The sequence below is a fragment of the Scatophagus argus genome, chromosome 9, assembly GCF_020382885.2.
Source record: "Scatophagus argus isolate fScaArg1 chromosome 9, fScaArg1.pri, whole genome shotgun sequence".
Taxonomy (NCBI): Eukaryota; Metazoa; Chordata; class Actinopteri; family Scatophagidae; genus Scatophagus; species Scatophagus argus.
Genome location: NC_058501.1, coordinates 24572527 through 24593946, shown reverse-complemented (window position 1 = coordinate 24593946; position 21420 = coordinate 24572527). Strand labels below are relative to the sequence as shown.

Genomic DNA, 21420 nt, shown 5'->3' with positions numbered 1-21420 from the left:
CCAGGGAGCACTAAGACACGGCTGTGACCCGGCTGTGACACGGCTGTGACACTTTCACCGAACAAGACTTCGATCCCAGCACCACTGAAGGACGGAAAACTTCAACAACTTCAACAACTGCACAAACAGAGCAGCCGAGCGTAAGCCAGCCGTGTTGTTGGGCTGCTTGTGGTGTGTCTGTACTTGGTTCTGAACTTGCATATAAAAAATGGTAAAATTACAGAAGAGAAACTGATGGAGGCGTTCAGAGAGTGAAGGAGAAACGCGAGTGTAGGAGGGTCAGTGTGTGTGTGTGTGTGTGTGTGTCAGTATGACCTCAGCATCACGCTATGGGCAGGCTGACAGTGAGTTTTAGAGACATCTGCTCGTTAACAGCTACAGAGTTGACAGTCTGATCATGACCCTGTGTGTGTGTGTGTGTGTGTGTGTGTGTGTGTGTGTGCGTGTGAGAGGGAGATTTTATCCCAGCACAGAGCTCATCAGCTCATCTAAAACAAACACACACAAAACTATTGCTGCCATAGCAAACAACAGTCCAACGTGACACACACACACACACACACACACACTCTCTCTCTCTCTCTCTCTCACACACACACACACACACACACACACACACACACACACACACACACTCTCCCTTCAGCTGGGCCACCTGAGAGGGGACCAACACATAAACACAGCTCTCATGCATCAGTTCACTTCTGATCTTTTGTGTGAAATATCTGTGGACTCATTGATCTGACTTGCTGTGCTGCTCAGCGTTCGGTCGGACTGTTGGAGTGTGTTACGAGTCCATGTGTGCCTGCGTTGAACAGCTGAGCTGCTTCTGTCAGCTGCTTCTGCACGGTGCATTCAGGGGGTGATCGTAGATTACAACAGCTATGTCACATCCTGTTCACATCAAGCTATTAGACATTTTACTGCACTTACAAAGACCGGTCTTAAGAGAAGTGCTTTTCCTATCAGCGGAGAAGTGTGGAGAATCGTTTTCAAAAAACATGAAGTCTGATCATTTGGGGAATGTTTTCAGGGACAGAAGTGAAGCACAAACAGCACGAAGAGTCAGGGAAGTGGAGGCAGAGTAGTTCCACATCAGCTCAGATATTCTATGGAGATGAGGTCGATGCCATGACGTAACCAAAGCAACACACACACACAACATCTGACATGCTTTTCATCCACAGCTCATAAACATTTCTGCTGCTTCTCTGGATCGTCTGATGCACGAGGCCGAGACTCACAACAGCCATTGCACGCCTACCTGTCCTGGGTGAGGGATCCCTCCTCTGCTGCTCACCCTGAGCTTCCTCCCAGTGTTTCCCTGTTAAAGGTTCTTCTGGGAGTTTTTCCTCAGTCCATGTGAGGGTCGAGGGCTGAGGATGTTGCTGTGATGTTATGTAAAGCCCTTTGAGACAAACTGCTTGTAAAAATGGGCTATACAAATAAAGTTGTCTTGTCTTGTAATCAAAGACAGACAGACAGACAGAGTGTGTGTGTGTGTAACAGACTGCAAACTGTGGGTCGTTTGTTCGAACAACGTGACAATGTGACACACACACACTCACACACACTTTGTAAACACAAAATTGTTATCCATATACACAAACAAACCCAAAATGAGCAGTAGGCTATGGTAAGAAAAACACACCATTATGTGTTTTTGCTCATACACACACACACACACACACAAACTTTCACGCAGATAAACACAATTATAACTATAACTTTCACACAGGCACACACCCATATACAAACCATTCTCATGCATAAACATACAATAATGAAAATGATTTTAAGACTGACAGAAACTCCCATAAAGACACACACACACACTCACACACACACACAATCTTAGACATAATCTAAACTAATGGCTGATGATGAGGAATAGGCCCCATTTCAGCCCATTCACGGCCAATGTGCTCTTAAACGGGCAGTGAGTTGTTATCTGATTGGTTAAACGCCAGGAAGTGAGTATGAGGTCAGACTGAAATGAAAAGTGTGGACAAGCAGCCAGTGCATGAAGCGAGGTTTTCTTTAAAAGAACCCAAAGCCTTATGAGAAAACAAGTTTGACGAATTACTCTAATTGTGTTTATTCTTCCACTTCAGTTTGTTTCTTTAATCCCAGAAATGATAAAATTAGTTAACCTGCATTAAAAAAATCTTAGCTGTACTTTCTTGTCATCACCCATGATGTTATTCTAATCTGTACATACACATATTCAACACGTCGGTTATTTCGACTCCAAAGGACGAATGTGAGGTTAGAGCAGACACACAGATCTTTTTGTCTCTTTATCAGCACCACATCAGACAGGACAGTCTTCATGTTGGTGGTGTCTGCGCTGTGAAAGAACAGGAAGTTGAAGGATATTATTACACATTACATTATAACTGCAGCAGTAAAAACGAGCCATGCCATCTCTCTCTTTTATCTCTTCCTCCATCTCTCCATCTTTTTCAGGGTGAGCTGCTCTGTGTGTGTGTGTGTGTGTGTGTGTGAGGGGTTAAATCGTGGTCTCATAGACAGGTCATGTCTGGGTCAATCTCTCTGGCTCCAGCACTTCCCTGCTTAACCCCTTCAAACCCAGCCTCTGTCTCCCTCAAACACACACAACACATAACCTCTGGCTTCTGTCTGTGTGTGTGTGTGTGCGCATTTTGTTTGCATAGATCAGATTCATTCTGCATACGTACACCTGTATTTTGGATTAAATGTTTTATATGTGTAAATTTCTTTGCGATGCATTCAGGAACTCATAGGAAATGTGGGGTCCTGGTCAGATCTGTTCGCACTGATGTGAGTGTGTGATTAGAGGAAATAGTGTGAAGGTGGCTTATGTTTGAATGCCATCTTCAGGGACTGTTCGTCAATCTGGCATCAAAAACCGATTAGCGTGACTTTAAATGTTAAATCTGGCACAATAAAAAAAATATTCATGTTGAATAATCAACACTGATTTACCAAACTTGATAGTTGTTTCTATACAACTAATTCTACTGTAGATAGATGGCGTGTTGAGAGGTCTATTGTTTTCTACTCTAAAACATGACTTAACATGCCGTAATATTAATAATGGACTGATGGAAGATTTTATCGCTGCTCAGAGACAAACAAAGACTCTGCTGTAGCGGAGGAATCAAAGCAAGATGAAAATAAGACGCAAGGCCGTTTAACAGCCCTGTGGACGGCCGGTCGGGCACGAGACTCTCTGGCAGCTCGCGTCTCTTCGCTGCTGCAAACTGAATGTTGAAAACGCCGAGAACGACTAGGAAAAGTTATTGTTTGGAAAATGAAACATTACAACAACAACAAATATTTTGTTGTGAATGTCAAACACACCCTAACACACACTCCTGTGCTAACCAAGTGTTAGCATGCAAGCTCCCTGCAGACATTCCAGTGGTTGGAGCAGATTGGCTGTGATTGATGGAGTCAGTCAGTCAGTACTGGTCCCACTGCGATGTTCCCACTTAATTACTGTCTGTCGCCACACACGTAACAGGCATCGAAGGCTTTGATGTGCACATCCAATAGCGACAGGGTGCTCAGGGGGATACGTACGAGTGTGTCAGTGTGTGTGTGTGTGTGCGCGCGAGCCTGCATTCCACCAAAATGCTTGCATGCTTTGAACCCTCCATCCAAGAATGAGTTTTAAAGAACATGTTTGTGTGTGGATGTTCTGTTTGTGTGTAAACTACAGAATTCATTTAATGCCTTGTGTGTGTTTGCAGTCTACCAAAGATATTTATGTACTCTGAGATCTGTGCTTTGAAGTGTGTGCGTCGTCGCTGGAAGCCAGCAGCAAAAACTGCCTGCACCAAAAGTGACAAAGTATCCCAAGGAATATAAATGTGTGTGTGTGGTTAACCCATAAAAAACTCTGCAGGAATGCTCAGTTTGGTGATTTGACAAAGAACCACATACATAATTATACCTCAGCTATCTTAACCTCAGTGATTCCAAAAATTTGTCTGAGCCACTTCCAGAGCGACATGAAGCAACACGGAATCTGTGAAACAAACCCCCCTCGAAAAGCAAGCTGACTCTGGTTTGGGTGTTTGGTGAACATCTTTCTTCTGTTTGGTTTGTTGTGTTTTCACGCCTTCGTCCGCATATGGCAGAGACCAACATACAGGTTGTAGACTGCTGTGATCTTGTATGTTGGTATAGAGGTTTTGTACTTGTAGTAATCTCACCAAAGAACTAGTATGTCTTAATCACAGAGCACCTCAACGCAAACAATATCCACATCTCCAACGCACAGACTGTGACATGCATGTGGCATGTGGGGAGTTAATGTAAAAAAATCACCACTTCATACCAAAACCAGAGTCATGCTAGCAGCTCTGTGAGGCTGTACTGAGGCACAGCAGCACTTCGAGCTAAATGCTAGTGCGCTCAGAAAAGGTCAGGGCTAAAATCCATCCTGAGGGAAACAGGAACGTCTGAACTAGTTCCCATGACACTCTGTCCAATGAAGACATTTTACTCAATACAACAAATGTCACCCTGATGATGGGCTAAGGGTCAGACTAAAAACTCAATGTACACGTCAAATACATTTTCCCCAAAGATGGTTTTATTTTCGGTAGTTCTTATCACGCTAATGTTTGGTCAAGCGTTCCTTTTTCTAATAAGCTTGGTTTTAATTAGTTAGTAAGAATGTGTGTGATTCTACACCTGTCACTTGAGGTACAAAATGATGATTAATTTTGCAATCTCAAATTTACTGGAGTAAACCGCTGACTAAAGGACAGACTTTGGACCCAGTCGCTAACTCTAACTAAACTCTGGGAGTAAATCTCACAGACAAACACAAAGCACAGAGCGAATGTGCTGGATGCAGCGGATGAGCGGCAGAGCCGGGCCTTCTAACCGAGTACATGTGAGTACATGTTTTTAAAAGGGAAGACCAATTTGACTGCATAAACACTTTCTCCATTACACACAGCGATAAACAGACCAACATGTAAACTGAGCAAGACATACACACACCACAAACACAGAAACACAGACATACACCCAAACGGCAGAGCGTCCAAGGACACTGTTCATTCCCCAGCACACACACACACACACACACACACACACACACACATCTTTCCAGACAGACATACAGTCCCATAAACATCATCACATAACTGCCTGCACCGCAAACGATGGAAAAATAGCTGTGTGTGTATATGTGAGTGTGTATCAGGGCCTCTATCTGAGGGAGTTTCCCTCCAAACTCCAAACCTCACTGTACAACGTGCAGCACAAAGCTGTGTGTGTGTGTGTGTGTGTGTGTGTGCAGTGTTTGTTCAGAGTTTTGAAATGAGCTCATGCACACATATTAGCTTGACACCATTCATATGCTGGACCTCTCTCGGCTCAAACACACAAGCACACACACACACACACACACATACACACACGTGGAGGTCAGGTTTGGCGTCCACCTCGGCAGTCTCTTCCTGTGGGCGGAGCCTGGCTGTCTTTGTCTGCATTAAACCCTCTTCCTCCTCTACCAGCCAGCGCAGCACCAGGTCAGCACATAGCAACGCACCGTGTGTGTGTGTGTGCGTGTGTGTGTGTGAGCCCATACATGGGAAAGTGAATCCGTGCCTCCACACATTTTTGTATGGTGTGTGTGGGTGTGTGGGTGTGTTTTGACGTATGCATATGTAAGTGAGGGAGCGGAGGCCTGTATTTGCACATTCCTGCTCTGACCAACATGCATCAGTGTGTGTTTAAAAAAAGGACGCATGGTTTTCAGTATGTACCTCCACCGACACGTACATGTGTACACTGAGTGTTTTCGGGCGTGCTGGCTGTGGTACAGAACGGCCAACTGAAAGCAGTGGCGGTGGTAGACACAACACACAGCTTGAAGTTGTAACAGCGGCCTAACACCGCTGTAGCTGGATACACTCCCACCGCCCCCGTGACTGCCACTATTAGTACTACTGCTACTACTCATAGTGAGTGTAATAGTAGCTGTAGCCTCACAGCATATGTGAGGCTACAGCGGCAGCAGTAGTAGAAGCAGGTGTAGCAGCAGCACTCAGGCTGTTATACAGGTTTAAAAACACCTGCCAGCCAATGAAAATCAAGCACCTTCACAGTAGCAAAAGTAGCAGCACTACTATTGGTATTAGTATTAGTATTAATATTAGTATTAGTATTACTTGCAATAGCAGCAGCAGCATTATTGACTTTACTGGCAGAAGTAATAGCAGCACGGCAGTAAGTAGCAGTATCAGTACGAGGAGGAGTGGTAGTACTAGTAGTATTAGTAGTAGTTGTTGTTATCTCGTCTCAGTCTGGAACTGATTGAGTTTCATTAATCACTGAAATTAAATAAAGCCACAGGAACACACTGCTGAGCCACAACCTGCACCCATTTGCCTTGGCACGTGTGTGTGTGTGTGTGTGTGTGTGTGTGTGAGAGCTTTCCAGGGGGTGGTGTTTGAGTGTGTGTGGGGAAAGCTGAGCAGTGTGAATCAGGCCAGAATGTGTGTGTATGTTTACTCGGCATGTGAGGGAGAGAGTTAAAATACGGTGTGTGTGTGTCTATTTGGTGGTTTGTGTGTGTATGTGAGACCATTTACTGAATAAATGAGGAATGTCCTGTCCAGGACTGTGAGCACATATTAGATGAGTGTCAGAGGTGTGTCCCTTTCAAAGTGTGTGTGTGTGTGTGTGTGTGTGTGTGTGTGCGCGTGTGAATGTCTCTCATTTCCATGGCCCAATATTTGCCATGGAGCACAGCCCAGCATTTAGCCTAATGAAGGAAACCAATCATGTTCTCTGTGATCACACACTCTCACACACACACACACACACACACACACAGCTCTTATAAGTGGGCACACACAGAAGACTTCAGGGAGAAAAGAGGAAGAGATGTAGATGGAAGGAGGGATGGAGGGCGTGAGAAGGAGTGAGAGGGAGAGGATGGGGAGGAAAGGAGGCATTATGTACCCATAATGCTTCTGTCTGCAGTCCGAAGCCTGTACTTTGTTTTGAGCAGCTGCCAGCGCTGAGAGAACTGACCTGACTCCTTCTGCTGACACTGATCGCTTCTCGCTCTGCTAGAGAAAACACTTAGGCTCTCGGAGGAACAGGTAGTTTCCAGACCTCCATAATGTCTGTAGGTGAACTCTGGAAAACTGAAATCATTACTCCAGAGTCAAAAGTCTGACAGTACAGGGATTTAACCTCTACTTTATTCACATAACACATGCTTTTAAAGCATGCTTTCCTAAATGATAATTTGGCTTTGGATCTCATTTTTGTAGTTTTGACGAGCAGAAAAAGGTCAGACTGGGAGAGAAGGGGTCGATGCCAAAAAGTGAGTGCAGCTCAGATGAGTAATAATATGTGTGCATGACTACAGAAAGCACAGCGGGGTCGAAGCTGAAGCTGATGTTTAGACCCTCTTGAATTCATGTTCCTAATTCAAAAAAAAGTTTTTAAAAACCTTAAAAGTTATTGCTAACCAAGTTGTTAATACGAGGCAGTTGGCATCCATCACATTAACAGACAAGTCAGTGCTGAAACCAGATGGGTTTCTGACGGTGCTCATCAGCCGACGTTTACCTGCAAACCTCCTCAAGTTCTTCTTGTTTCAGCGTTTTGTTTGTATGTTTTTAGTCCAGATCTCTTTGAAATAACAGAAAATAAATGTCTTTTTGTTGATGAGTCTCAAAACGCTGAACTGGGTCCTGGTTTTGACACGGTTTTGTCTTTAAAAGGTGATTATTAGTTTGAGTTTGTGCTGTCAGTCTTTCAGCAGGAGAAGGTGTCACCACACACAGTAAACTGGGAGTGTGTGTACGCATGTGGTCTTAGTCTCAGCTCAGCAGCTACTGACCTGCAACGAGAGTCAGCATGGCACACACACACACACACACACACACACACACAGGAACACAGGAACACAGTAAGTTTTTATAGTTAGTGACAGCTGACGAATCCCCCCGCCCTGACCTCTAACCTGTGGCTCTGCCTTCTGTACCCTCCAGCTAATTGACACGTCTCCTATGATAAACCCTCCCTCACACACACACACACACACACACACACACACACACTGACAAAAGCTACCATACATATTACACATGAATACACCTTTTTAGAGGAGAGAACAAAAAAACCAAAACAACTAGCCGTCATGAAAGAAAGAGGAAAAACTGTCCAATCTTTATGTCCAAATCAGAATCACACAGTGCAACAGGAATTAAGATGTTTCTCAAGGCTAAGCAATCAAACCTCAATACAAGCGGCTTCCAAAGAACTGAGATGTTTATTCACAGTGTTTCTGCTGGTCATGTTTTGCCACGGCGGGCTGTGGGAGACCTTAGTTACCTCAGCATCTCAAGGAGTCTGTTAACGGGTCACGCGTCATAATAATCAGAGAAAAAAACAAAGCAAATCCTCAAACACTCGTGTGCTACCCATGCAGCCAGTTTCCCAGTAAGACAACTGTGGATACACCACAGTTTTAACTCCAACTTTAAACTTTTTGTATTCATCTGCACACTTACTCCTATTTACAATAATCTATAATGTGTTCAGAAATGTACTTTAAATGTTAAAGTGCACCTAAATGATAGGTGTTTACAGTGGGTTGTCAGGCTTAGCTGAAAACAGCTGTCTGCAGCTGGAGACAAGCGCAGTGCAGCTTTAAGTCACTGCTAAAGGCATATTTCAAAAGATAAATAATGTTGGTAAACAAAGTGCCTCCATCGACAGCAGATAGATCGTGTTTGTATCCTGAATCCATGCTTATTCCTACATTTTGGTTCCTACGAGTATGAAAATGAGTGAACGTGGATGTGACGATGATGAGGACGGCAGCAGCAGCCATAACCCCACATGTGTTAGTTATTGGGTTTTGCATGGGACGAAGAGAGAGAGAGAGAGAGAGAGAGAGAGAGAGAGGCCTACTCTTCCCAGGCCGCCCGTGGAAAAGTATACTCTACAATTCATTGCTTCCTTCTCGCCAAATTAAAGGTCCCTTGTTAAAAAAATGGGGGAAAGGGTGGAGGGATTCAAGGGGAATGGAGCAACAAAGGGGGGCTTTTATTACAGAGCAAAACAGCCCCCAGTTGCCCCATCTCTGTAAGAATGTCTGTGCAATAAGAACAGAGACGTTAAACTTTAGAATTTCCCTGTTAATTAGCTTCTTAAACATTTGGCCACAAAACAAATTCAAAAAACAAACTGGTATGAAAGATAATACAAAATTATTCTGTAAAATGAGAAGTCTGGAATTGCCACAGACCTTCACTGAGCAAATAGACCACTCTGAAAACATGGATGAGAACATAAATGTGTTATTTAACATATCACTGCGTTAACGGTCTTCCAGTTTACAAGTGAATGTAAGCAAGAAAGAACAACAGAAACAAGAAAGAAGATGTGTGCATTGGTTCCAAGTCACTAAAAATTAAGATCCTCCTGTAAAACCTGCAGGGCATTTATTTTACTAACAGAGTGGTGGATTTAGCTTATTTTACTAAACAGCCTGTCCTGCTCTGTGGTTGCTTCTGCAGTCCAGCTAAACCAGTTTAAATGTTTTGAATCCATTTTAAAGCGGATAAGGTGAACCACTAGCAACACTGATGCTGGAACACATCAGACTAACCGCTAACCATCACAAAGGTGGAATGCATGAGCCCGACCTCCGAACACCGTAATGTTGGAATAAATTAGCCTGAGTGCTAGCTGCCAAAAGAAGGAATCTGGGAGTCTCAACACTGTTATGTTGGAGTGCATTAGCTTTCAGTTTCCAGCCTTCAGGATGTTACTGCTACAAACTGGAGGTGTGAAGTGGGAAAGAAGAGAGAGAGTCAGTCATCAGCATAAGGGAATATTTTCACATCGAACTCTGTGTTATTGCGATCAAAGCAGACGTGATCGTGCAAAGACAAGACGGTTTTGGTGAGGTTTTTTGTTTCTGTGCCGTCTGAATGAATTGTGTTTTACGATGAGTTCACAAGACAGTTAAGCTCGTAAATGGTCATTTTTTCCTGTTTAGAAATAACAGTATTTTATCACGCCTGTTCATATCATATTTATTGTTTGGGTGCAACACACCACACTTTTTTAAACCGTTTCAGCAATTATTAGGATATAAGAGTGCGAGCTGTTCAGACAGTCAAACAGGAACTCTTTTCACAGGATATTAAAACATCAAGTGCACAAAGTTATGGTCTCCAAACCTTGTATAGCTTCATCCCATGAAATGTATGTAGAGAACTGGTAGCTACCATAAAATACATTAGATTAATGGTTATATCCCATAACATAGCGGCCGTGGCCTTAATGTGAAAAGCAGCAGGGGGTGTGAAGGCTGGTTCCTCCCCGCTGGAAGCTGCACTTCCTACATGGGCCTCCCAGAGGAAGAGCGTTCATTCCTTCTGGAAGGTTCCCTCAGGAGTCCGAGTCTGAATGGACACTAGCGTAAAAACACTGCCTCCTTACCACATGTTACATGACCTGAGGGGACACACACACACACACACACACACACTCACATCTGGGTTTCCACCTCTGAAAGACTGTCTGGTTTGTTGATGGCTATCGTAGCCAGAATAGTTCCTGCCTCTGTCTCCCTCCCATCCTCTCTCAGCCATAATTTACAGAACTTATCAACACGTCTTTGATTAATTAGAGTTCTACTTTGAAACTCCCTATTGCATCACACCAGATTAATAAACAGTTGATATATTTTCCCATAGTAGCTGCTATTATTCTAGTTCAAATATTGTCCTCTTGTACTTGCACTCAATCATGCATTCAGTGACAGAGGTGTTTTGCTGTTTAAAAGGATGGATTTTGGAAATGCGCTGACACATCGACGTGAACCTGCTTGGATACCTCACCTTCGCAGGGCTGACATGCACCGGCCTTTCATAAAACCTGTGATTTTATGACTTTCACTCCCCATATCAGCACATCCATAAACTCTTAAAACATGGGTGCAGTTTCCCTGACATGAGTCATTAGCTCAGTGTGGTGGCTCTGGACGTCGCCATCTTGGTAGCGGCGGACTCAGCCTAACTCCCAGCTGTCAGTACATTTAATCACACAGTGAGTCATATTATTTGCCTGATATTTGCATGAAGAACTCTCCAGTAGGCACCAACATCACAAACACAGCAGAGAGGTCAAGGTCACTGACTGCAATTAGCTGAGGTGACACCTAGCTGGCAGCTAGCTGTCACTCACAGCCCTTAATTATGCATGGCTTTAAGCCCTTAATATTTAATAAATGATTATTAAACAAGTGAGAATAAAAAAAATCACCCCCTAACCTCTTTGACAGTCGTCATAAACAGGGATGAAAACATGTTTATTCCTGCGGTGAAGTGGTTCTTTCATGTTGCCTTCATTTTTCATCCCTGGAGGTTGGTGCTCATCCACATCCTAAATACTTGACCCTATTTTAAATATTCAAGAGCACATAAAAATTCCATGGACTTATTGCATGTGAAAGTGAGCAAGTCCTCATAATGTCCTTGCAAAGTCATCATAAGACCTAATTATATATAGATATCAGTATGTATTCCTCATGACATTAAATTCCAGTGAGTCAGCCATGCCAACACAAGCCCACTGACAGGACTTAATGTCTGTTGTCAGACCTTAAAACCACAGAACTTTCCATCGCTGGCTGCCATGAGTCCATAAGCGTTACTCCACCCTGGTACCATACCAGGCAACAATATCTGGAACATTGTCCTCATCTCCATCTTTAATCACCACGAGCATTAGACACTGGCCAAAAATAGCTGATCAGATAATGCTGTTGTAGAGACATTAGCGGAACATTACACACACATTAAACAGCCAAGCATCTCATCAGAGCTCCGTCAACACAGCCAGGGCCAACAAATAGCTGCGCAGATGGCGAGATAGCCATGCGGTGGGGATTTTGTTGGCACGCACAAGCTTTGGAGTTACAGTACAAGAGCAAATGCTGCTACCTAAAAATGTTGTTGACAAGCAACAAGCCAGATTAAAAACAGTCAGGAGGTCAGAGTGATGGAGGGATGACCTTCCATTCCCACTCGGATCAGTTCAGGTCACTTTGGCCTTCTGCTGCTGTTGGCTTGACGAGACTGAATTCCTCAGGACTGTTTCTGTAAATTTGGTGGTTTTAACAACCTGATGGTGTTTACATTTGAAAAAACAAACACATGATTTACACAGAGTACTTTTTATAGCTAATTCTGACTGTTAAACTCTTTTTAGGTTTGTTTTGAGACCCAGAAATAGCTTTAAGTTCGACTGTTTAAACAAAAGGTATTTAGTATGTCAAAAAGCCTTTAAGATTGTAAAAGATCATGAGATTTGTCGAAAATATAGGAAGCTATTTAAAAATGTTACATCACAGCCTGTTTTGGATTTAAAATCCCAGCTACTGTCTCATTTCTTCTCCAAGAATTTCTCTCTCAGCTGAGTGCAGTAGAAACGAGGATGAATGCATGAAATGTGTGAATTAATTGGAACACAACCGAAGAAATGAATTTAGAGAAAATAAAAGTTGTGATGAGCTGGATTTGATGAGTGCACACCTGACAGACTGTTGGATGTAAGAAACTCATACTGACGTCCAGCTGAATGCTGGGAGGTCTGGATATTTGGACGTGCGGAGCTCGACACTCGAGGAGCAGACATGAGACGAGCTGGAAGAAGAAAAGCAAGATGTTTTATTTTGAGAATGCGCATTTGACATGTTTGACTTGGGGGACACGTGCTTGAAAACCAGCTGTAATTTGGTGAACACACCACATCAATTAAAATGCCATGTAACCCCCTGATGAGGCAAAAATACTCCTGTGGCAATCCAACTTGCAGCTAAATCGGAAAACATAATTTTTAAACTTAATTTGTCTCAAATCACCACAAACAACCCCCCGCTGAACTGTGAGATGAAAGATTTCCTGCAAGTTCTCACGCACATGTTGACTTCAAACAGTCAGTCGCAATGCCAGATCAGGAATATAATCAGATCTGAAGTCATGGCAGCGTGCACTTCAATCAGGAATCGTCATCACGACACGACTGGACCTCCGTGCTACTTACTTGACAAACTGGTGATGTTGGAGGCAAAACTTATAAAATTTTTCCTCTCAAATAAAGTCACTCCGCAGACACAAATATGACAGAAGCACAAAGAATAAAAAAAGAAGAGAAGAACCTTTGCATCAGGAGAGAGAGAGGAAACACTAATGAGCACAATACATGAATGGACTTAAAGTGATGTGAGATACGGTCCCAATGTATTTAGGTCACTCAGTGCTGAGTGTTATTTCCCTTAAAACTTTAACAAAGTACAAGCAACGCTGACTTCATTAAACCTGGGCCTTTGAAACAAGATATGTGTCATCACACACACACACACACACACACACACACACACACACACACAGGCTCTTCCAACACCCTGCAGGCCTGCAGTATCTTCTGTAATGACCACACCTACTTCTACACAATATAAACACCATTAAACATTTAAACACACACACACTTTCAGGAAACGCACCACACACATACAACATTCAAGTCTACTGCTTAGTTTCAAGAGCCACATATTTTACTTTCCATCTGCAAGGACGCTTAGCCTCAAAAAGTCTGAGTGTGTGTGTGTGTGTGTGTGTGTGGATGGCCAAACAAGGGTTCATTTTCTGTCTGTGTTTTTATTCATGGGGGGTGAGCTGGGAGTAGAGAGCGCTTTATCTGTCACACACATCAACAGAAGCAAACACACACATGCATTCAGATCGGAGATCCATGGGTCAGAAATTCTGGCCACGGCCCGGGAGGATCCTGTTCAGGATGAGGAAACCTGCCCGCTGTGTGTGTGTGTGTGTGTGTGTGTGTGTGTGTGCAGAAGCTGGATGTGAACAGCAGCCACAGTAAGCGACAGTAAGCTGATAGCTGTGTTCACCGTGTTTCTGTGATCTGACAGACAGACTGACACAGCAGGACTGAGGGACTCAGTCATGTTGGTACAAGACTCCTCCAGCCTCTGAGGACCTGTGCGCCCTCACTCTGCTGCTCAGAGCACAGCTCACCTGAGCGGAAGGGAACAAAGGAGTGGATGAGTACAGGTTCCCTCTTTTTATCCTCATATAAAGAATGAGGATGTGACTGTCACATAAATCAGAATATTTAGACAGAAGATTTGAAACTGAGATGAAGCTAATTAAAATGAACTTCCTGAGGGTTGACACCAACAGACTCGAAGCTGCCTTCACAGACGTGCGTCACACTTCTCGCGTCAGCTCTGTTGTTGTTTCATCATGCGCGAACTGAAAACTGCAGCCGGAGCGGACAAACCAAACCCTGGTTCTAGAGAGGGGCCTAGCAGTAAATGCTACACACTGGTCCTTTAGGGCAGAGAGTTGCAGGTTCACTGGTGTTGTTACACAGTAAGCAAACATCTTTTCATTTAAAAATCCCTCTCTAACCCAAATGCTTCTCTTTACCTGTTATTTTCTTTTTTTATTTTTGCAGAGTCGGATAGATATTTAGCCAGTAATGGACAACAGCTTTTATTTAGCTTCTCCACCTAATGGATAAAGCTAAAGCTCATGTTAATACACAGAGGACATTGCTAATGGGTCAAGGCTAAGAGCTAATGGCAATTGCTAACATGTGCAAAGGGCAACACTGACTGATCTGGATATGAAACAGAGCGGAGGTCGGAGAACTACTCACATTTTTCACTTGGGTGAAAGTAGCAACACAATAGCATATAAATATTCCATTACAAGTAGAAGTCTGGTATTTGTATTTTTATTTACGTACAAAAGCATTAGTATCAAAATATATTTAAAGTACCAAAAGTGAAAGTACTCTGGGTGATGCTGATTTGCTTGTGGGTAACTTCCTGTTAACATAAAGCTGTAGGAGCTGAGGCTGAGGATAATGAGACCACAGACTGACCCTGGATCTGAGTGTGTGTGTGTGTGTGTGTGTGTGTGTGTGTGTTCTGGATGATGTCTGTGATCCCAGGTGGGCTGTAGGGGATGAGCAGAACAACAAAAAAGGGATGCAGGGAGAAGGAAGACACTCTCCCTTTCATCTCCCTTTCATCTCTCCTTTTCCAGGCAAAGAGAGAGAAAGTGTGTGTGTGTGTGTGTGTGTGTGTGTGTGTGTGTGTGTGTGTGTGTGTGATCCACTGTGGTGTCCCACACTCAGATGCCTTTTGATGCCTTTCAAGCCGACCACATGTGCTCTCTGGTGTTTGGCTTGGCGCCTAATTGCTTTAGAGTCACAGACAGGTAGGCAGAAGGTGTATGAGTGCGTCATTGTGTGAAGAATAAGAGCTTTGAACTGATTTGCTTTCAACCACCTGGTTTTATGGGAGTCGTGACCTACTGATTAAGAGCAGTTTGGTATCTTGTTCAATAACACTTGACATGATTGGACATGGTTGCACAAAGACCAGAAAAAGTTAATTTGATATCAAAAGTAACAGCATTGACCAAAAAAAATCAGCATTTTGCATGATGCCAGTGAAGAGATTTTTATGAGAGCAAAATGAAGTGTGATGTGCAGTAAATTGAAGCATATTCTAATGATTTATGAGACATGTGGTCCTGATGAGTCCAGTCGTTAGACCGGGAAACATCATGCCAGCTGAAGTGTCTTTGGGCAGCAGAGATGAGCTCCAGAGTGAAAGCAGAATTTCACTCCAGCATTTAAACACATTAATATTTGCAAAGGCTTTAGAAGTCAATCCTGTTGTCTCTCTGTGTCATTTTGTCTGATGACGAGGAGGAGGAGGCAGAGGAGGAGAAGAAGTGGCGGCTACAGGACACGTCAGGACATGGTGCTAACCTCCACCTCTCCGCCTTAAGTACAAACCACAGACGTGCTCTGGAGGTTTCCATGACAAACAATACTAATTAGGGATCCTTTTCTATGTTTGCTGGTTTCAATCACATCTGAAGGGTGGGACTGAAAGGTAAAAATAACACTATACATGTACACTACATTGCCAAAAGTATTCACTCACCCATCCAAATAATTGAATTCAGGTGTTCCAATCACTTCCATGGCCACAGGTGTACAAAATCAAGCACCTGGGCATGCAGACTGCTTCTACAAACATTTGTGAAAGAATGAGCTGCTCTCAGAAGCTCAGTGAATCCCAGCGTGGTACTGTGACGCCACCTGTGCAACAAATCCCACTGTGAAATTTCCTCGCTACTAAATATTCCACGGTCAACTGTCAGCGGTTTTATAACAAAGTGGAAGTGATTGGGAACGACAGAAACTCAGCCATGAAGTGGTAGGCCACATAAAATGACAGAGCGAAGTCAGCTGATGCTGAGGCGCATAGTGCGCAGAGATCACCAACTTTCTGCAGAGTCAATCGCTACAGACCTCCAAACTCCATGCGGCCTTCAGATTAGCTCAAGAACAGTGCGAAGGGAGCTTCATGGAATGGGTTTCCATGGCCGAGCAGCTGCATCCAAGCCATACATCACCAAGTGCAAAGCGCACCAGTGCACGCGAGTTTGGTGTGGAAGAACTTGACTGGCCTGCACAGAATCCTGAACACCGTTGGGATGAATTAGAGTGAATACTGCGAGCCAGGCCTTCTCGTCCAACATCAGTGTGTGACCTCACAAATGCGCTTCTGGAAGAATGGTCAAACATTCCCATAAACACACTCCTAAACCTTGTGGAAAGCCTTCCCAGAACAGCTGAAGCTGTAATAGCTGCAAAGGGTGGGCCGACGTCATATTAAACCCTATGGATTACGAATGGGATGTCACTTAAATTCATATGCGTATCAAGGCAGATGAGCAAATACTTTTGACAATATAGTGTGTGTATGTATGCATGAGTGTATGTGTATTGGGAAATAAAATATTTTTTTATTGAACTAACAACACGTGCAGAGTCTTTCTGAGTTAAAACGACCCTTCATAGTACGTATGGGCCGTGATGAGACTGATCCACAAATACAGTTTCTCTGTCAATGTCCTTTTAAAATAAATGGTGGTGCAACATCAAAATGATAACATCAAGTTGTGCTTTTTGGATTGTGCAGATTTGAACTTGGGGCGCCTGGATGGGACTGATACTCAGCACCAGGAGAGAAAGGTGGACCCTAAGTTTAAAGCAGAACAAAAGCTGGTTTAGTTATGTCGCGGATGATCAACACATTTCACAACCCATGAAACGTGCACATCGCAATGCAGCGCTTTACAACGCACAGTCCAGAAGGTGGATTTGGAGGAACAGCTGCTGGTCCAGCAGGAAGGGGACGAGCTGCTTGGTGACAGCAGAGGGTGGAAGGAGTGAAAGATGCTTTGACTGAAGAACCAAAGATCCTGCGCATGACAGGAAACAACAGGATGTACAGGAAATGTGAATAATTATTTGCTCAGGTCATTTATCAAGAAATAATACTTAATGTTTCCTGGTTCTAACAGCTTCCTGAATGTGTGAAAATACTTTCCTCTCTCTGCTATGATTGGAAACTGAAAGCCTTTTCTTGGGTTTTTGTTGGTAAAAAGGAAATGAAATGAAAAAGTGATCTGAAGACATAACTGATCATCTGTGATTTGTCCAATCACTCTGCTCATTGATTTGGACAATTTATGAAAAGAAAAGTCATTTATTATTACTAAGATCACAACTTGTGAGTGTGCCTGTGTATGTGTGTTTGTGTGTGTGTGTGTGTGTGTGTGTGTGTGTGTGTGTGTGTGTGAATGAAAATGTGTGCAGATCTAATGATGTCTGTGTCGCGCTTTCTGTCTCACACCTCGCCTTCTCATTAGTGTCGACGCCTGAGTGGATTAAACACACGTGTACGCGCACACACACACACACACACACACACACACACACACACACACACACACACACACACACACACACACACAGACAAACAAAAGTTGAGCCCATCAAAGAGAATTTATCCAGCCCAGTTTAGGAAAGACAAACTGTCATAATGGATGGATTTGTTCTCAATGCAAACCAGAAGCCTGTTTCTGGCAGGAGACTGGGGTATGTGTGTGTGTGAGTGTGTGTGTGTGAGTGTGTGTGTGTGTGTATTGTATCTCAGGCGAAACTCCTGATGTTTGTAACTAAATGGGACAAAGAGGAAGATGCTGAGGTGTCAATAGACTCGACTGGGTTGATTAGAAAACCAAACAGAATCAGACAGTCCTGCCAAACGACCAGATAACTCCTCCTCCCTCGTGCTCCCTCTATCTGGTTCTGGTCCGTAAGAAGGACCAGATGAATGAAGAGCAACGAGGGACACCAGACACTGAGTGGAGGGTGAGAATGTGGTCCAACTCCCCAAACAGATAAAACAGTGAGTGGAGACCTGGCAACGGCAGGCCAGCAACGCCGGAAGACACTGTCCACAGCAATAACACCATGACGATAAAAACTTCACTGTGATCATGGCAACGACAGCAGTCGAGTACAAAGCACAGAGCAGGCTGGGATCTGGTGGGGACTTTGCTCATGTAGAAGAAGTCACAGCAACAAAACATTCACAAATACTGTGAACAGCCACGCTGCACACACGGAACCAAATGTATTGTTTGATTTCATCTTTTGGCACCAAGCAGAATACAAACCATGCTGATTGTGCAGACCCTGAGCCAATGGCAGTCAGAGTGGTATGTACAAATACCAGATGAGACAGAGCGCTGCGCCGTGAGGGAATATAGAGGTGGATTGCAGCAGTGTGACAGACAGTGAACAGATATCAGTGTCAGGGCTCTGGGCAGGATTTAGCTGCAAGCTGGGAGCAATGCTGCGGACGTACTGCTGGGGGAATGCATTTTGACACGGGCCGGTTGGAAATGTGACGAGGTGAAGCAAAGCTGACGAGTCTGAGGGCTGCAGAGTTCAGCTCCGATTAAAGACACAAAGAAGGGAAGGACAGCACGGCAGAAAGAGGACGAGTCTGTGCTCCTACCTTTCTTGACTTTCTTAGACGGCTGCTTCTTCTTGATGAACTTGGTGGGCTCCTGTGGAAGCTCCAGTTCCTCCCCGTCACCAGCCACCTCCGCAATGGGCTCAACGCCTCCTGAGTGACAGGCAGAGGGAACACATCAGCCGAGTCATCAGAGGGTGTTAAAACAAACTGTACCGATCTGTTGCATTGAACTTGTTGGTCTCTAAAATGTTATGGACAAAGCACAACCAACTGGTTTCTACATCCAGCATCAGGCCGACCTCGACATCAAAATGTAAAATCTTCAGACTTGTGCAGCACCTCAGATATCTTCTCATTCACACCAGAATGTATACATGGTTTAGATAGAAGCGTCATAAAAATGTAAATTCATCTCAAGCTACAGAGAATATGTGCAAAGTATGACAACAGGTTTAGAGTTGGTAGTATAGAAGAATGCAGCGTGGGATCATAGTGTTGAACATGTGGTTTACAAGTAAGTGTGTGTGTGTGTGTGTGTGTGTGTGTGTGTGTGTGTGTGTGTGTGACGAAATCCCGGCTAGAATCCCTTGGATCAGTGTGGATTTAGGGAGCTCCTGAGGCCGATGAATTGGACGCCTTGTCTCTCCTGCGCCCCACCTCTCTGTCTCCTCCTCATCCCCCTTTCCTCATTCCTGTCCTCTCTCTCCGTCTCCCCTGTCTCCTCCACATCCCCCTCTCCATCCTTTTTCTCTTGCCTCCCTTCCCTCCGTATCACCTTCCTCTCTCCTTCTCTGTCTGCTCCTCGTCCAGCTCACCATCTCTTTCTCTTTCCAACATTTTCTTCTGTGCATCAGTCCTTCCATCCCTCTCCTCCCTGAGGACTGTGTCCAGTTTCATGGTGCTTTCACTGAACATGCAGTACACACATCACGCATTGTCTTGTGTGTGTGTGTGTGTGTGTGTGTGTGTGTGTGTACAAGTGTGCACGTGTGTCTGCCATCATGTCTGGTGGTGTCTGAGAATGTGTGTGTGTCTCCAACTCCCCCACTGCATCTGTGTGTGTGTGTGCGTGCGTGTTTGTGTGTACAGATTACCCTAAGCCCTCCCTAATATTTATCCTGGCCTTTTCTAAAGCCAATCTTGTTCTCTTTGGTGAGAGCACAGCTTGTGGCTTCTCTCTCTCTCTCTCTCTCTCTCTCACACACACACACACACACACACACACAGTTGTTTGAAATGGGATATGCCTCGCTCTTAATTGGGCAGGTGTTTTTCTAAGGCGAGTTGGTTTTTTTTATCGCTGTCTTACAATTTCACAGGGAATGTGTGGGTCAGTGTGTGTGTGTGTGTGTGTGTTTTAACCTCAGTCTTACATCAACATCACGTAAGGAAACAGCCCACCTCTGGAGAAACCTACTGTGAAACAAAATCACATCTCACACACACACACACACAGCCTCTCTCACACATTCCTCCCTGTCTGTCTCTTCCTGGTAGTGGCAGTATCGCCCGGCGCGGTGCGGCGGCGCGTGTCCGTGCTTCTCTCGGTCGTGGTCAGGTCCGTTTTTGTTGCACTCATCAGTTTTAGGCAACCCTGAGGTTGAGATTCAATCATGTGCTCCGCATCACACTTTGAAAACACTTCGAGAGGAGGATGAAGGTGTGATTGTACAGCATGCAGTGACAGTAGTGGTACTCACAGCTGGTGCACTTACAGTAGAACTCGGAGTACATGCAGCAGTACACTGCAAAAGGTGTAAAGTCATCGATCTGTTAGACGCTCTCTGTCTTTTGACCCTTGACGGTTTTTGCAGTGATGTTGCACTGTGCTCTGAGGTGTGGGCAGAGGTGCACTCTGACTGACAGGAAGTAGGCTGTCGGCATAAGCCTGCCATTGGCCGATTATTTCTGACTATTTTCAGCGTTTATTCCCCCCTCGATGTCAGAGTGACGATGATGGGTTCAGCCAGACTTTTCTTCAGCATGGATCCATGCAGAGTTAAAACTAAAAGTGTGGAGACCTTTCAGTCAGAGGTGTACAAACCAGAGGATGCAGTAACGCTGCCTTTACATGCAATCTTCATGCTTTCCTAAAACAGTCTCGGGCCATTTCATAAACTGCATCGAAACTTGCGAAACTCTGTTCCTATCACTCATGATAACAGTAACAGCTGTAGAAGTAGGCAGTCATGTTTAATATTCAGTAATTTGATGTGAGTACATAAACAAAGATGTAAAACGTGCGCTCTCTCCTTCAGAAGCTGAATGGAAGCTGTAACCCTGAGCAGTACATTCAGAGCTGCCTCACAGAAGTAATAGTGCTATTACTTCTGTTATTCCTCAGTTTCTTGGGTGCCAGTGTGTGTTTGGGGTCTAACATGATGAGGAACAGTCTAAACTGTCATGGAATTATAGACAGATAGAATCATCAACAGTGTGCAGGAGATTTGGGGAATTTCGCAGCTAAGGAGGTGTTGGTCCAATCTGGGGCTTTT

At 44.2% G+C, this 21420-nt stretch overlaps 1 protein-coding gene across 2 annotated transcripts in view; it reads right to left on the bottom strand.

Annotated features, from left to right (window-relative positions):
• Window positions 1-21420, bottom strand: part of bbs9 (Bardet-Biedl syndrome 9) — a 124051-nt gene that overhangs the window by 21521 nt on the left and 81110 nt on the right. Inside the window, exons 21-22 of one of the 2 annotated variants that reach the window (XM_046398927.1) lie at window positions 18965-19075; window positions 11291-12689 (exon numbers count right to left, since the gene is read on the bottom strand). In XM_046398927.1, the coding sequence (XP_046254883.1) occupies window positions 12532-12689; window positions 18965-19075 (269 nt within the window). In that variant the 3' untranslated portion in view covers window positions 11291-12531. Of the gene's footprint in view, window positions 1-11290; window positions 12690-18964; window positions 19076-21420 lie in introns of those variants that run through there. The other variant, XM_046398926.1, reaches the window with a different exon arrangement.